The 18,403-nt window shown below is 43.4% G+C and overlaps 1 protein-coding gene across 2 annotated transcripts; it reads right to left on the reverse strand.

The window, feature by feature from the left end:
* Window positions 1-3,883: 3,883 nt before the first annotated feature.
* MTO1 (mitochondrial tRNA translation optimization 1) lies at window positions 3,884-14,005 on the reverse strand. 2 transcript variants are annotated; one of them, XM_075179075.1, is made up of 13 exons: window positions 13,925-14,005; window positions 12,041-12,245; window positions 11,333-11,532; window positions 10,849-10,966; window positions 10,375-10,664; window positions 10,050-10,162; window positions 9,325-9,515; window positions 8,967-9,097; window positions 7,943-8,147; window positions 6,844-7,015; window positions 6,221-6,339; window positions 5,677-5,834; window positions 3,884-4,305 (listed from the first exon to the last, which is right to left on the reverse strand). In XM_075179075.1, the coding sequence occupies exons 1-13, from the start codon at window positions 13,979-13,981 to the stop codon at window positions 4,132-4,134; spliced, it is 2,133 nt and encodes a 710-aa protein (XP_075035176.1). In that variant the 5' UTR covers window positions 13,982-14,005; the 3' UTR covers window positions 3,884-4,131. The 2 variants fall into 2 exon arrangements, with proteins under 2 accessions (XP_075035176.1, XP_075035177.1); XM_075179076.1 differs by lacking the exon at window positions 13,925-14,005 and adding an exon at window positions 13,137-13,713.
* Between the last annotated feature and the right edge of the window lie 4,398 nt (window positions 14,006-18,403).

Here is an 18,403-nt window from a genome sequence, read left to right on the forward strand (position 1 = left end):
GTGCCTCAGGGGTACAAGCCAGGGTAATGGCATTAGATGAGGGGTGGAGGGGTGTGTTCTAGGGGGATCCTTACTACGGAGGGCAGATCCCATATACACCACAGGACTAGATTGTTACACAGGTGATAATCTGTTCTCATCCTCTATAAGTGGGATCCAATTTACATCCCCCCCTATGTGCTACTTAGAGAAGTGTATTTCATAAATGCCAACTCTCCTGGATGGTCCGGGAGACTCCCGAATTCCGGGTAGGTCCCCCAGGAGAACTGGCAATTCTCCCGCATCTGCAGATTAGAGCCGCCACGTATGGATTGAGGGAGGGTTCGCAATTAGCGTCATGTTGCCCCGCCCCCCAGTGACATAATCTAAAAAGACCCAAAACGCATTGTGACACTGGGGGCGGGGCCAAAATGATGCAGTCCTCAAAGCCCCGCCCATACACCCCTCCTGCCCCCCAGGAACTCCCGGACGTGGCCAACATAAAGTTGTTAGTATGGCGTATTACTAGGCGCACTGTGCCCGGCGTAGATCAGTGTCACATGTAGCGGCTCCTGGTGGCCTCTTACTGTCGTGCTTCAGATGAGGCTAAACCGTGCAGGACTTTAGGAGATAAACGTTTAATGACAGGGATGGAAGTAAAGCGGCAGGAGGGTGGAAGTTGTGGAGACGTTTACACTTTAATACGGTGCTCGTATATTCAGATCCCAGTTATCATTTATTTATTACATTCTACAAAATGATAACTAGAATATGATTGGTTGCTATAGGCAACATCTCCACTTTTTCAAACCTGCAGTTTAGTAAATATACCCCTTAGCCTGTTCCTATTCTGCACCCACTGTTCTCCCTGACATCCGGGGACAATTCCAGGTCGTTCCTCAGTTTGGGGGGGTTTATGAGAAACTGGTGAGCAAAACCAGGGGTTTACCCACTGCATCCAAACATGTTTACATATCCTTCATAACTGCACTACAAAACAATAGCCTCTGGCCCAATTTATGTATGTACCGCCCAACCAGGAAAAGTGCTGCAAAGTCAGTGAAAGTATAAAATGAGGGAAGAATTTAATAACTCCCCAAACGTCAAGTAAGATTAAAAAAAAAAAAAGCATACAAGGTCACTGCCACTGATCACAGTGATTTATTGTGTTGAACACATTTAATTCTGTAATGTAAAATCAGGGTAATAGAAATGCATTAAAGTAGCATGAAAAGTGAACTAAAAAAAAATGGCGGTTGAACGGTATTCACTAGTAATCTGTAACACTACGTATGAGGTTACAGTTTTGCAATCATCTAAACGGTAGAACTCATTCGGGTATATTTACTAAACTGCGGGTTTGAAAATGTAGAGATGTTGCCTATAGCAACCAATCAGATTCTAGCTGTCATTTTGTAGAATGCACTAAATAAATGATAACTAGAATCTGATTGGTTGCTATAGGCAACATCTCCACTTTTTCAAACCACAGTTTAGTAAATATACCCCATTAACCCCTAAGAAGTAGTGCACAAGATTTCCTTGAAGGTAGATATATGGTAATGATACTTGCACAGCATTTTGCAGTATGGGGCTTAAATAGGACCTGTTACTACTTGTACATAGAGCTGCTTGTACTATACACGTGTAAGTGGAAATACATGATGCTTCCTACATCCGGGGGAGAGCGCAGGATTAGAGCAGCATCCTCATAGCGGGGCAGCAGAACTACGTACAGGAAGCTGCCCCCTAGTGGAAACAATGTTGTTCTCTGACCGAGTTGGGATATTTGAACGCATTGAGCTCTTCTTCTTTGTTCTCTCCCAGATGAAGGAAACACTGAAATAGATATTTTTTTCTTACAATTACATAGTACAAGATGAGCTATGTAGAAATGGTATAAAATTTGCATCAAGCCCTGCTCAATACTTACACATACGTGTTCATCATCACAATTTATTTATATAGCGCCACTGATTCCGCAGCGCTGTACAGAGAACTCACTCACATCAGTCCCTGCCCCATTGGAGCTTACAGTCTAAATTCCCTAACACACACACACGGACAGACTAGGGTTAATTTTGAGAGCAGACAATTAACCTACCAGTATGTTTTTGGAGTGTGGGAGGAAACCGGAGAAAACCCATGCAAACACGGGGAGAACATACAAACTCCACACAGATAAGGCCATGGTCGGGAATTGAACTCATGACCCCAGTGCTGTGAGGCAGAAGTGCTAACCACTGAGCCACCGTGCTGCCCACGTGTTTTCTCACTGACCTGGAAACATTTACAATGGGCACCTACTCCATAGTTAATGCACCTAAAAACCTCTTGGTGTTTATGGAAGCGGTGTGAGAAGAAACTAGCTCCAATCACGCAATTTGTTTATTATACTTTCCTTCCTGGGGAAAGAGACCACTTGACAGGTTTACAGACCCGGAGCTCCATGTGTTTCCCTATATCTCTAATGGTCTATATATGATAGCACGTCATAGTGCTTAATTGTCTGCACACTGGTGCGCGAGGCTGTGCGCTGAGAGACGAGGGGTATACAGCCGGTCGGTGGTGAAATCCCCTATTGGGTGAATAGAGGTACAGAAGATATTCTCAGGTTATGTTTCAATATGTTACTGTATTACATGGAATATAGTACGATACTCAGGATTATGCTGGTGCTAGATTGAGTATAATATTGACAATGCCTTGGTATGGAGCGGTGTACAAGCTATTTCTCTCTGGTATCAGCATATTTACACTGCAGGGTCCCGCAATACGGATTCAGATAGGAAGTATGATAGCCACAGCAACAATTTCTATTAGTCCAAATCATATCATGTAAAGCCTGTGAAAGTTATACACCCTGTTGCATTTTAGGTTCTGCTGCTGTTTAATCATAGTTGCCTACTCTCCCTGAATGTCCGGGAGACTCCCGAATTTTTGGGACTCACGAGAGAGCAGGAAAAAATCCCGGACCCAGCTGTCGCCGTTCTTTAAGATGGTGGGGGGCGGGGCTAAACGCGGCATCGTGGCCCCGCCCCTGCTCCAATTGGCTAAAATTGCCCCCCGATTGACAGGGGGCGGAGCCTAACGGCACACTGCGCTTGGCCACACCCCCTCGATGGACCTCCTCCCGGACAGCTGCCTCCAAAAGTAGGCAAGTATGTGTTTAATACAAACATGGGTCTAACAGCGTTGTACATTGTAAAAAAAAAAATGCCAAAGTTCAGGTAATATTTGTATTTTTTAGTCTTCTACTTCACACAGTTTAATCCTAGATAACTCTATACTAATAAGGACAATATCTGTATTATTTTACAAAGTGTAGCAATCTTTTAGCACACAATGAACATAAGTAAAAGTGCATGTACATATTCACACATATAACCGCGCTATGGTATATGCATGTAACATTCATAGACAATCTAGAGCTGGGATCTCCAGATGTTGTCATTTTTCTGACAACTGCCCTACATGAAAACCACCACAGAATATAATATACAATGTTTTTGTGTTGCCCGCAAGCAACTTCTCCGACGGCCTCTCAAAAACATTGACGGCATCGGTCAATAGTGTGTTCTATTTCTGTGGCGCTAGCGGAAGGCTACACAGTGACCAACAGCCTGTGCATACAGGTCTACTGATAAATCACGCTACAGAACCGAGAACGTACAAAGTTGTCCTTTGTTAGGGTTCAATGACTCATTGTCTGCGGCTACAGATGCCAAATACGCCTGAGACGGCTGAAAAAACAACCGTATGCAAACAGCCTCTCAATATAGATATATATAATATAATAATAAGTATCAGGCTTGCGTCTTGTTGTGTTGTTGCAGGCGCTCTCTGCTTGCAACGATACAATTGTTCTCTGTCCCACTCCCATAAAAACGCATAAAGTTGGTCATACCAGGTAAATCCCCTTCTTTATTGTAGTCTTCTAAATATTTTGCCCCCAGAAAAAATAGGTTATAGTCCCTCGATCCGCACAGGTAGTATAGTCTCTACTCACAACCACAGCAGCAATATATAGCAGCGGGAGAGCCATAAAGTTGTGCTAGAAATGGACGAGAAGGTTGAAAGAGAACGGAGGACCCAGGCTCTCCGCTACCTGAGCGCAGGTAACAGGCGAACGCACAGTTCTCTAGCTGTGTCCTACACCGTGTGTTGCTTCACAGTACAGACTTCAGGGGATTCTCTATCAATTAAAGGTCTGAATTTATTCGTCTTCTTAGTGTCCTCGGACGCTCGGGTGCTAGATTTGACATATCTTAGCAAATTCAATACGGCGGCAGGAGTCACACCCTGAACACGGAAGGCTGCGCCGATCTGTTGATGAAAGAGCAGTAAAAACATTTAATTAAAGGAAAGTAACGCTCAGTCAAAACCACATATCCAAGTTGTACAAGAGATTCTCCCTCTAACATTTCCATCCTTCATCCCACCCCAAAGGGTTAAATATTACCTATGTTTTAAAAATAATGCTCATTTTGTTCCCCCTGACTGACCACTCCTGAGCTCACTGTCTTTAGAGACCATCGGACAGAATCAATATTTTCGATCTGCAAGGTGCTGTCTTTAGAGGCTCTGTAATATCTCAAAAGATCATTGCACAATGTGCTGAAATCACTATTAGGGTGTTCGAGAGGTACAGTATTGGACATACTGCATGTTGGAGATGGAATAAATTGTTTTTGTGAAATGGTATTTAAGGATCTGTGAACCAAGGGGGGCAGGAATTGTTGCAAAGTTTAGAGTTATCTCTGTTACCATGGAACGCTAAGCACAGGGTATTACTGAAAAATACATACAACAGATTATATTCCACCCTACGTGAATCAAAACACTGGATGTAAAACAGACCCCTAATAACCCCTGCTCCCCCACAGGTTGGAGGAGCAGGGTTTATTAGGCCCACTCAAGAATGCCAGCCCACCCTGGCATTCTTGGGTGGGCTGGTCTGTGTCCCAAATACCAGCCCAAATAACCACCATCTGAAGGATGTTCCTGCCAAAGGCCGCCTCTAAACCATAGGGGCATATTCAATTAGCTTTCTCGTTCACGGTAACGCGCGTTACCGTGAAAAGTGCGCAGTATTGACGGTAATACGGAACAGCAATAACGCGGATTTTACTTCTCAAACCTCTGGGGTGTGCACGAAAATCCACGTTAATGCGGTACCGTGGATTGCCTTCGTGTCCCGTTCCGGCGTGTTACCGCAGACCGGAAACCTAATTGAATACCCCCCTTAGAATGGAAAAAGTACACTGGATCCAGCAATGTCCTATGCCTCACTCCCCATGAAGGGTCAGGCACCCCGGGTGATTGTGCCATAAACTTGTGGGACATTGGTAGACAGCAGAAGCCCTTAATTTTAAGAATGGTGTCTTTAAGAGCACTGCGTTATAATCCAGCTCCTTTAGATCTTGGTCCTGATAAAAAAGGGGGCCTAGGGAAAAATGGTCTAACTGAAGATGGAGATGAAGTGGATGGTTGATGTGAGAGGTCAACCAGATCGGTGTAACGGGTCCGTCCGGGGCAATGACCAATGTCTAAACCCATTCCAATCTCATTTTCCAAAGAATTTGGGAATCGGAGGAGCTGGGGTAAAGTGGTAGGATAACTGGGGCAGCCAAGGGACAGACAGAGCGTAAGTGTATATTTCGCTGATCATAAATTAGTAGGAGATTCCCGACTTACCGTCTCAGGCCGACTTTGAGACAGTTTCTCTCTGACTTCATGAGATAAGATGGCGTCAAGGTTCATGTAATCTAGGTCTTCAGGCAACACCAAGGACTCGTCTCTCCGAACTTCAGCGATTTCCTTCTGCTGGTAACTGACATGTATCTCATACAGAGCTGCAATGTGAAAGCGTGACATGTTTGTCCATCAGAACTCGGGACATTATTTTCCCTGGAGCACACGAGTGTGAATACTGTGAAATATATACTGATAATACACAAGTTTATATATAAATGATCTCCTTTTATCTAGTGATCATATTAGGAAATAATTAACAATCATCAATAAAGATTAAGCACAAGGTCCTGCTTATCAAGCGTACATCATTATTTGATCGTCAGGAAATTCTACCATCTCTGTATAACAGCAGAACCTTCGGATTAGAACATTCAGGTTTACGTCATCACCACGGAGACAAGACATCCGCAGTGATCTCAGAGAAGATCTTGGTTCAGCTCATCTGGGAACGGTTTTAGGGCAATGTTCAGGAGACTGAGATTACCTTCTGTCTTTAAGCGCTGAGTGATATCCCGCCTTTCACTGAATCTCTGAAGAGGGTCCGGAAAAGCCCTTGAGAGGGTCTCCATTTCCACCCCATTGTACCTCAGCATGTCCTCAGCACTGGAGGAAAGGATTAGACAGTGTGAGAAATGTGTCTCCCTCTAGCATGTATGTAACTGTCCACACGTCACATGTAACATGGGGAAGCATGTTTCGTAGGCACTCTGAGAATGATTAGGAAGTGAGAAATCGGCAGTGAAATAATGTTACAGGTTAAAAAATATAACTCAACATCTATGTAGGACAATTTTCTATTTATATTTGTAATAGTGACAATCGTGTGGAACAGTCATGCAAACTGGTGCACAATTCATGATGCGAATCACAGGTGCTGTAATTTCCAAACTGCTGTAGAAATCTGGTTGCTATGGGTTACAGCACCTTTCTTTGCAGAGTTATCTTGGAACCAGTTTTCTTAAGTGTCCCTAAACAAGATACAAAGGTGGATCCTGAGGGGTGGAGCATGCTATTGGTGGAGTGGGAGGAGCTTCAATTCTTGGCCTGTCCTGGCCTCATCAGTGACACCTACAGGTTACCCCCACACACTGCGGGTACAGACAGTACCTGAGCAGGCCGGACCGGCCGGTGCTGATTTGGGCCTCTGGGATTAGCTGGTGCCATTGGAAGGGAGAAAACCGTAAGGAGCGTAGAGCAGAGAGCCCCTCGGTCAGAGTGTCTCTGGTGGTCTGTGCTCGATCGTACCGCTCCTGGGACACGCAACCTGCTTCTTTATATCCTGAGAAACCAAGGAGCGACTGATAAATACATGTAACATTGATATATATATATATACACACACACACTAGGATTTACACGTGTTGTCCAATCATTCACTAAGGTATCTCAATGGGCCCATTTCACTGATTTTAGATTCTCCATCACCACAAATGTGACCCAGATACAGTGATTGTTCATGTCACGGTGCTGTACTGTAGTTTCTGACTGCGAGTGTTCAGTATGTAACAAATTCCATGTTTTAGAGAAGCAAAAGTCACTAAATAATGTACATACAGAGTATAATTGGACATCTTTCCTCAGATTACGGTAAGTAAGATTTGTTTCTGAAATAAACTACAGGTAGGGGACTTTACAAGCAGGAAGAAACAGTTGACTACAATTAGCCACTGAGATGAATTTAAAAAGTCCCTTTATTTGGGGCTGACTTGTTGTTGTTTTAACAGACTGCATTTAATTGAAATTATTTAATAAATAATTGTCTTTGATAATTGTCTGCGTTATAGGAAGAGAAGGGGGAAGTCTTTCTTCCTGTCCCCCTACTGCACGGAGATGTACGATGCACCCACATATAGTTGTCCTTCTCTCCTGTTATTAGAACTATCCTACACATTAGTGATTATTTCTTATCAAGGCTGGGCTAGCAGTTGTCTCTTGCTCTGCTCCCACAAATCACACCTTAATGGTAAATATCTTCAGTTCTGTCATGTTCCTCAAACTTTAACATATCCTCAAATTTTACAAGTGCTTCCTTCATATAAACCAAGAGACCTTGTAGACTGAATTTTCACTTTTAAGAAATTAGGATATACGTAATAAACAGACAGTGAATGTGAGATAAAGACAATGAGATTCAAGCTTAGGAGTGCGGAAGATCTCACTGAACCGTCTTCACCGAATCCATGTTAGGTGTCAGTCATCTGCTCACCTCTTAGACTGAGCCGCGTATCCGCGTTGTCCGGCCGTAGCGACATGCGGAACTCGGCGCGGCTGGTGAACATGCGGTATGGTTCCCTCGTGCCCTGCGTGGTCAGGTCGTCTATTAACACACCGATGTAACCTTCTGTCCGGCTCACAGTGAACGCCGGCTGACCTTTAACCCGGAGAGCGGCGTTTATTCCTGCAATCACCCCCTGGCAGGACAGAGAAGAGAAGCGATCACAGATGGGTCTGCACATTGCTAAATCCAATACACAAAGACCTTAGTAAATCCTGCTTCCCGACAAACCTTGGTTAGCCATCACCACATAGGCAGCCATCGCAGATCTCTACTTAGACATGACCAACATTGTCATGCCTTGACAGTAGGTAACAGAAAATAATCCTATATGGTGGTCAGAAAGTTGTTACTATATTTAATGTCTTTTTTTTAATCATTGTACTTATAAGCTGATAATTCTGTTAATGTTTTCTTGGAAGTAGATCTAAAAGTGTTCTTTGGGCTACACAACACAATGAAACACATACAACACCTATACCGGCTTGTTCTACCAACGTAATAATACACAAGTGATGCTAACCAAAGTAAAACCTCCTGTAAATAGTATCAGTATAAATGGAGAGTTCTGATGTCATTTATTACTAATAGAAGTGGAGGCGTTGCCCATAGCAACCAATCAGATTCCAGCTATCGTTTTCTACAATATACTAGATAAATGATAGCTGGATTCTGATTGGCTGCTATGTGTGTTATGAAAATAAATAATGTAGACCTTACTTATTATGGATATTGAAGTCACCTCAGGTTTTGGTGACCTTGTATGAAAGCACTCAGCTTGCAGCCTTTATATGGCCAAGGAATGTATCGTTTGCTTGCAATAACCATATAATTTACAGTAGGGGATAATCCCACGTGCCACAGCTGTACGCTTATCTGATCTATTTCACGGAGTTGTATATCTGGGAGGGGGAGGACTTTACTGCACATATTTTCAGTTTGTTATGTCATATACCTGGGCTGCTGCCTCTTCATACCCAGTGGTGCCGTTAATCTGTCCAGCCAGGAAAAGTCTTTGAACTAGAAAAGTCTCCAGAGAGGTGCGAAGCTGCCGGGGGTCCATAAAGTCATACTGGACTCCGTAACCTGCACATGTGAGAGAGGACTATAACATTCTGATATGGGAACAATATAAGCAGTATACAGAATGGTTCTTGAACCTATGAATGTCATCTGGAGTGACCGTTATCAACAGGAATGGAACAACATCGCCACTCGCTAGTAATATAGATCACGATCAACAAGCGCATGAGACAGCTACTGACTAAGTGTCCACACAGAGACACGGGCACGCTGTGAGTGTAACTACTAACCTGGCCTAATCATCTGGGCATCCTCCAGTCCAGGAATTGCCCTCAGCAGCCTCTCCTGAGCCTCAGCTGGAAGAGTCACAGAGAGCCCCTGGGGATAGATAACGTCCGAATCCAGACCCTCTGGCTCCAGCCAGACCTGGTGTCTCCTACCAGGGAACCGTAAGACCTTAGACTCAATGGATGGACAGTATCTAGAAGACAAACGTAGAGTGGTCAAGTCACTGATAAGAGGTGGTAGGCTCAATTACGAAGCACAAAATCATTTTATGGTGGCGGTTTGCCCCCCTGGAATTCTGCTGGTCCACATAGATTAGCGCCGTAAGCAGGAGAGCAGAAGTAGGCACCAGCCGATGGGCGGAGTGACGGTTTTCACTTTCCAGTTGCAGTTCAGTGGAGAAGCGCTTGTCCCAAGCAACGTAATAAAATGCTTCCCACATACACAATGGCTACATGTAAGACAGTCCTGATGACCCCTCTCATGATTAATTTAAGCCTTAAATTGGGCTAAACCAAGCAGCATTTTGAACGCTTTATATGAAAAGCAGTGGGCGCAGGATTGACTATAATACGACATTTACAAGTTTGTACAGTGTACTTCGCCTCACACCTAAGCGCACTTCTGGATTGCGTAGGCGTCTCCTGAAATCAGAGCGCAGAAATGCACCTTGGAGTGAGCTCGGCGGACCACCCAGCACGCTATGTACATGAGGTCCAGTGTGTCTTACCTTGGGCCAGCGCTCGTCTCCTTGACGTGACTGCTGAGATGTAGATTCTCATTAATGATCTGCTCCACTCCCGGGGTGGTGTAGGTCAGGTGACACGGAAGCTGTAGTTCCGGCTAAACAGAAAACATGAATGATCACGATGCTGTATAAATGGCACTTTATCCTGAACCTCTGCCCCAGGATTATTTTCAGGCATCGCTGCCGTTTTCGGAACACACTTATCGGGCCAATTGCCCGATATCGGCAGCAGTAATGCATTGATTGGCATAAGGCCTGTGATCTGGCTTCTTGTTCAGCAATTGGTCCCTTTACATGAACTTCTTACCTTGATCCAGACGCTGTCGTTCATGAAGCTGAACGGCACAGGTTCACTATCGGCCTCGTGTCTTTGCAGGTTACTGTAGTCTATAGAGTCCTTCAAAACGCGAGGTGGGGTCCCGGTCTTTAACCTCCCGACAGCGAACCCCAAACGTTCCAGGGTGTGAGCGAGACCGACGGCTGGTTCATCCCCCCAGCGCCCGGCGGGAACGTGTTCCGTCCCGATCCGCACCATTCCGCGGAGGAATGTGCCGTTTGTCAGCACCACGCTGTTTGCCAATATCTTACTTCCATCGGCTGGAGAGGAACAAGGCGCAATTCAGCGGTACTCACTGAACACAGTGCAAATTACACATAACATGGACTATGTGGGGGTGTCAGGGCAACAGAGGAGCGCCACCTAGTAGTCAAACCACTCTGAATAATAGTATAATTTAGCATAGCCGGGTGGTTACAGGAAGGACAGGTAGGTTATACATACCCAATATGATTCCGCTGACCTGACACTTTCCAGGATAAGTGGGATCGGGGGGTCCCAAAATCAAGTCTTCCACAGACCCCTCTGTCACGGTCAGACCAGGCGTGTTCAGGATGGCTTTCTGTAGAAAAATATTCTCCGGCTGAATATGTCATAACATGTATTGTATAGCTAAGTAAAACACAACACACTACAAATATTTGATTTGAAGAGTTAAAAGCCGCCTTCAGACAACTATGACTTCCAGGCAAATTCCTTTATTTCTGCTGCCCTTAGATACAACAAAAGATAAGTGGAGCTTTGTACATTGTAATCAACTGTATCTACACAGTAGTTCTATTGTCATACCCAACTGCAATGACAATAAACTGTGCTTGTGTGTAAAGCTGTATGAGGGTGGACTTCCCTTATAACATAATAGGCATATAAATCTTTAGACTGTAGCTAATAGCCCTCTGTACATATAACTGCCCCATCAGTCACTCACCTGCATGTTCTGCCTGTATAGCGTCCTGTCAATCTGGGCCCGCAGCCCCCACACCGCAGGCCCCTTGCGGCGGTTTAAGACCTTGTAGTGGATCCCAGAAAGGTCACAAATCCTCCCGCAAACTCCATCCAGAGCGTCCACTTCTCGCACCAGGTGACCTTTCCCGATGCCCCCAAAAGACGGATTGCAGGACATCTGACCTGGTTGTGTTCAATGAAATCACCATCGGGTGAAGATCATGGAAATAACTCCAGAAATACAATTGTAGCGTAACACCCCAAAATTACCAGGACTGTAGGTTTCTAGTGCCCTAATCGTGAACATGAAAGAGGCTCGGAGAGGTGCTGAAACAATTACATTATGCAATGTACATCACAGAAATTAATATAACGTGCACATAAATGACACTATAAACAGTGAATACATACAAATAGTGCACACAGTAGTCATCAGTAATGACAGAATCAGCCAGTAATCCTCATGTCTTTCTGCTGTAAATTCAGTATTCAATTCAGTGATGTACATTGCATAACAGAATAATTTTGAAATTATATAGTTTTGTTATTTTTGATTATGGCAGTGCTAAGAATTGACAAATAAATCCACAACAAATAAATAAAAATAGATCTATTTATTTATATTCTATATATTTTACTGCATAAAAACACATTATAAGTTTAGAGAGGTTTATTGCACTGCATTTATTACCTATGGTTTCCACCTTGTGTGTAACGAGTAAAGTCTTGGCTCCCGTCCTTGCTGCCGCCGCAGCAGCCTCAGTGCCTGCATGTCCTCCCCCTACAACCACCACATTGTACCGTGGACCATTATCGTCACTCGGAGCAGAGCTGGCCAAGCGTCTGGAGACCCGGAAACGGGAAAATGAAGAGCGAACGCCATGATAGAGAATCCACTACAAAAGGATATAGTACTAGGTTCAGCAATCTTAGCAAACACTGTACACAGTTATCTGGATAAGAATGTAAAGGGGAGACAAGCACTATTAAATTAAGAAAACCATATTCTTACTTTTTATTTATAAAGTTCCACCATATTCTATACAAAATAATATAAGGAGGATAAGGTATAAATTTACCAACTCTTGTACAGTAGGACAATGAAGCATTTTTATTTCAAAACACATTGACGTAAACACGCCTACTCCAAAGAGAGATATGTGTCTTTTAAAAAGAAGCACACACCTATCTACTTTTTTTATATGTTGCCTTCCACATCATCAACTATATTTAACTATATTTTATAAAGCAGCAGCTTTGTCATGCTTGGCAATGGGTGGCTCTCAGTCTGTGGAACCACAACTCCCAGCACGACCTGTCAGCCAGATCATTGAAAGCACCAAAGTTAGTATACACCATGACACAGAAATATTATAACAGATTAATCATTCATCTCTTATATGCCGATATATTGCTAACTACAGGGCACAAAAAAAATTATCTGTCAACCGTCCACTTTTAAAATGGTCGCTTGGCGACCTCTTCATATAACAAAGGTGATCAGTGATGTATGGAGTATATTTTTATATAGCTTTATAATAATAAAAAAAGTTTTTACAACACCCTTAGGATATCTGACATAACAGCAACCAGCGCCTTAACACTGCCCAATCCTGCTGCATCACTCCATATCAGGTTGCGTTTGCCATTTGTGTAAAATGGCACGGAAACCTACTGATTGACAAAGAGGGCATTTTTTGTGGTTTGAACATGACATGCAGCTGAGTGCAGTAGGGAGAGAAGAGGGAGAGGAAGTATCCAGGCTCTACTGCCACTAATCGACTCACCAGACAGTCACAGTGTTCCTCCTACAGTGATTGCAGTAAGGACCACAGGATTGCTGTCACCCTGCACTTGTTCCTGTAATCAATTATTGCAGCGCACAGTTGTTCAAGTACCATCAGGGAGGGTAGGGGAGATGAAACTACGGTACCAATTGCAATGCAATTATTTCACAAGCGCAGCTAGTTTTCATTATGCAGCAGTATTTGTTTATCTAATCTGGTATCTATACAAGTACTCCAGCATATAATATTATATTGAATAATATATTCCCTCCAGTAAAATTATAAGGACATTAAAATCACAGAGGGGCTATATAAAGATATAAGGCTGCAGACCAAATACTTTATTGTAAAGTTTACAGAAACACTTTACAGTAGAGGGATAGAAGTTATTCCCTATAATACACGGACGTGACAAAACCAAAACACACCATTTATAAAGCTTATGTTCCCATCTATTAGCATTATTTGTCTTATACTGGTTAATGCACAGCATGCCCATGGTAAAGACAGCCTGAGCCAGGAGGGCAAAGTGTTCAGATCCATAATGGTGCTAGAGCAACCTGTGGCTCTCCAACTGCCTGGGGACTACAAGTCCCAGCATGCTCTGGCAGCCAGACAGGACATGCTGGGACTTGTAGTTCCACGCCTGCTGTAGACTGAGGACTGAGCTCACTATCAGGACTGCCCTATAGGTTTATATCAGAGGTCTGACAGGGCATGCTGGGACTTGTAGTTCCACACCACTCTGCTCCCCCAGACTCCACTGCACCCTAATACAGCGACCTCACCTTCCCCCCGTGCTCTGCTATGTACGTCGCCATCTTGCTGATCACATGACCGACCATAGAGTTGAGAAGGGAGGCGCTCTGTGACACACTCTACTGCTGTGGAGGACTGAAGCTGCTGCCACTCTGAGTAAATGGATATAATACTTAATGATATAGTGATTTACAGCACTGTTGTTGTGTAATGCCTCCAGTCTCCTTTATGCCAGTATTCAGCAATGCTTTTATTTATATGAGGAAGCAAAGCCCTTTAATTGTATGTATTTCATGTCATATAATCTGTAATATCTATCAGAGGCCTCACTGCTTTCTCCTTTCCATTAATTCTGGGCAAGTGTCTGATGTTGTCCAGTGGGAAATGACATTGTGGGGTTACATTTATGTAAACCAGTGGTGGGGCCACATACAGCCCTCACCTCGGGCCCCCAGGTCCTTCTTGCTTTATCGTCGGATTTGTTTATAGTTGGTAATAACCCCCAGGAGTTATTTAAATAAATCTCATAAATGACATACTTGCCAACATAAGGGATCTCCCCTCTCGGAGATCCTGGTCCCAGCTCCCCGCTGTTCAATGGTGCGATTAGCAGAATAATACAGCAGCTGATGGGGTCGGGATGACTCAGCTCATTGTCACATGGACGGTATTCTGGGGGGGTCCCTAAAAATTCGGGAGTCTACCGGACGTCCCGGGAGATTAGGAAAATATAATTTATTAACATATATCAATCATCATCATTTATTTATACAGCGTCACTGATTCCGCAGCGCTGTACAGAGAACTCATTCACATCCGTCCCTGCCCCATTGGGGCTTACAGTCTAAATTCCCTAATACACAAACCGAGAGAGAGACTAGGATTAATTTTGATAGCATCCAATTAAGCTACTAGTATGTTTTTGGAGTGTGGGAGGAAACTAGAGCACCCGGAGGAAACCCACCCAAACACGGGGAGAACATACAAACTCCACACAGTTAAGGCCATGGTTGGGAATGGAACTCATGACCCCAGCGCTGTGAGGCAGAAGTGCTAACCACTAAGCCACAGTGCTGCCCGTTCAGCTTGCTTTATTGTCGAATTTGTTGGTAATAACCCCCAGGAGTTATTTAAATAAATCTCATAAATTACATACTTGCCAACACATGGGATCTCCCATCTCGGAGATCCTGGTCCCAGTTCCCTGCTGTTCAGTGGTGCGATTAGCAGAATAATACAGCAGGTGATGGGGTTGGGATGACTCAGCTCATTGTCACATGGACGGTATTCTGGGCGGTCCCTAGAAATTCTTGAGTCTACCGGACGTCCCGGGAGATTAAGCAAATATAATTTACTAACATATATCAGTCATACCTCTATATATCAGTCATTTCCAGCGGGGTGGCGCTGGAAATACAAAACCTATAAATCTGTGCCCATACCAAGTAAGTGGCAGGTTCAGGCACTATATGGCAAGATGTAGTAGAACTCTACATACTACAATCTAGACCTCTCGTAGTGATAATCTAACTATGCAGCCAAGTGCTCTATTAGACTTTCTTTTTTCCTGCCTATGTTTTTTACTGGCTTGAAGATCACAAAAATCCCCTTCACAAAGGTTGAAACCTCAGAACAGCCCTGCAGCTTAAGTGTTAAGGTTACTAGTGTTGCTTTAAAGATAGACTCTGATTTTGTGTAGTTTTTTTATATTAGTGGGTAAATGTGCAGTTTGTAAATGAACTCACTAGTAGAGTGTGTGACAGGATGGACCTCCTGTGCCACTCTGCCTGTTGTGTTGCTGGGCACCGACTGGGCTTGTCTTGCCATGGTCCCCTTTTCTTTATCCCAAATGCGTCCTCTAACCACAGTAGGAGGGGCTTTTGCTTCTGCCAACACTAAGCTCCTTAGTGGCACCTGGAACCGTGTCCTTCTGGGTAACTCTAGCTAGTGTACCCCCTGGCTGGTACCCCTAACCTCTTGCCTTCAGATCAGGGTTGCTGTGGATGGTTCCCCCTGGACTATCACACTGGCCAGAGCTGCAGGGTAGCAGGCAGAGCGATGGTACTGGATGCTGGGTCCCAACCTCAGAACAGCCGCATAAAGGATTAGATTGGGTCAAATCTGTGGTCACAGGAATTATAGCAGGCGTCAAAGCGGGTTCCTTAAGCAGCGATGTTTATTAGCTCAGGAAGTCCTAAAAAGGACAGTTACACACTCACTAGTTTAGGGTACTAGTGATATCCAAAAGTACAGATGGTATAATTATATACAGATATATAAATATATAATGATTATACATGGTCAAACAGTCCTTCTTTTATACAGATTTACAGAGATACCTTGGCAGGAGGTAATCCAGCCTCCTGCCCCTCTAACCAATCCATGTACTTCATGCAGCCTGCACATAAATCAGCCTGAAGGGGTTTAACACCTTTTTACATTGCTGCTAGCGGCACCACTACATCTGAGGTTTTATATTGAGAGTTTACCATCAGGATATAACATTTTCTCTAATCTCACACTGTAACTTGCAAAATCTGTGATCACTTAATCCTGAGTCTTACACACATAGGACTCAACAGGCATTGGTCATTCAGCGATGAAAAGGTCTGATTAACGTGAAATTACCTGTCTCCAGGCACTTGGAAAAACACATCCCCTCCACTCAGATACTTACTTGGGACTTCCTATAGAAAAGTTACAAAACCCAAACATGACATACTGTCTCAGAAATCAATACATTTCCATATAAATACATACTAATACTATACAGGTTTTTTTGTACTAACACAGTCACACCCTGTCTGATGTGAGGAAGGACATTTCAAACCATTCTAGAGGGACCCTAAAGAAGAATAACAACAAGCGATACAGATAAGCCTGCTTCTATTTATTCTCTGGTACACATATTCACATACGGAGTGTGCAGTGTGGTGGATTGAACCACAAATTATTAAATGATTACACTATGTGTGATTTTTTTTTCTGCCTCCCTGTTCCATGAGAGGATCCATACATTCAGGAGGTGATCCGATCGGTACAGCACCATAATTTGTTGTTGTGCGCATGTTCAACTACATTTGCAATGATGTCAATTGGCGCCTGCACCGCTAATTGAAATAAATTTCTACAATAAATTATTTCTACGTGATCCAGCCATACCCGTGTCATGGCATTGACTTTGTGACACGGGTATGGGGACAGCTGTAGACAGAGGAGTCCTGGCTGGCTCGCCAGATATGACAGGTAACTTATATACACTGTACTAGAGAATATACAGCAAAAACGCTAACACATGGTAAAGTGGAATTAGCATTCAACGGACACTTATCTTGACATTTATTGCTCTTTGGGTTGTGTACCAGAGTAAATGTGACAATACTATGTTTTTATGTTCTATCTTTGGATAAATCCACTTTTCACCTACGATACGAACTAGAATAGAATAGGCTACGTAAATCACAGAAACGTACATTTACCACCATTGAAACATTGATATCATGTTCATGACATACCAGCTAAAATAATTGGACCCGATGGCTAGCTTTATGCAACTCAACCTGCTTAGAAACACCCGCAAAATTCATTATGTTCTAGGTTCTGAGGTGTGGAGGATTAGTCACTCAGAGGGGACCCTAGACCAGTGAGGGCAAGATATAAATATTTCTTCAGGGGAAGGGTATATAGAAATTGTTGAACAGAAGAGTAAATCTGGATGGTGGGGGGTTGGGGCTGTTCAAAAGAACTAACTTTGTGCTGCGGTTATTAGATTATCCCCTAATCTTCATTTTAAGCAGTCCCTGAAAAATCATCTATTCTAGGAAACATCAATCTTTTGATATTTTACATCAATCCTGTCCCCAGCTACATACACTGTAGTGTAGTCAGAACATCTACTAGGCAAATTAGGCTCCAGGGCTCCTGTGGGCTATGGTTACCCTAACCGTGTTGCCTAGGACCTTTTATCCGGTTCCAATTTGTAGTATATTCCCCAATATTTTCCCAAATCACTTTTACTTGCGTGTCTGATTCTTTGTCCGTTTTACCGTTTGTTTATTAGTTTACTATGTTTGTCCCCAATTGTAAAGCGCTACGGAATATGTTGACGCTATATAAATGATGATGATGAGTACTTAAAATTCTATACCCTATTCATTCATAAGCTCCAGTGTATGAATCTTGCACTTGTACCTTCTGCATCATTCCCTTGTTTCCTATTAGATTATAAACTCATCCCTCTGCAATTGTCTCGTTATGTTCTATATTGTAATATATATTGATCTGCCCATTGCACGATACGTTAAAATATAGAGGAACTTTATAAATAAAATAATCATCATAATTTTGGCCACAGACGCAGGGAGTATGCTCTTAAAACAAATGTAAGGACAAATAATCGTCAGAATGAAATTGATTGGATCCTTTTCAGGCACGATATTAAATCCAGTTGGCAGAGGACTGATCTACGAGTCTGTGGGATCCTCCTATAACCTCACAGGCCCCTTTGT

The sequence above is a fragment of the Mixophyes fleayi genome, chromosome 7 (assembly GCF_038048845.1).
Source record: "Mixophyes fleayi isolate aMixFle1 chromosome 7, aMixFle1.hap1, whole genome shotgun sequence".
NCBI classification, from domain to species: Eukaryota; Metazoa; Chordata; class Amphibia; order Anura; family Limnodynastidae; genus Mixophyes; species Mixophyes fleayi.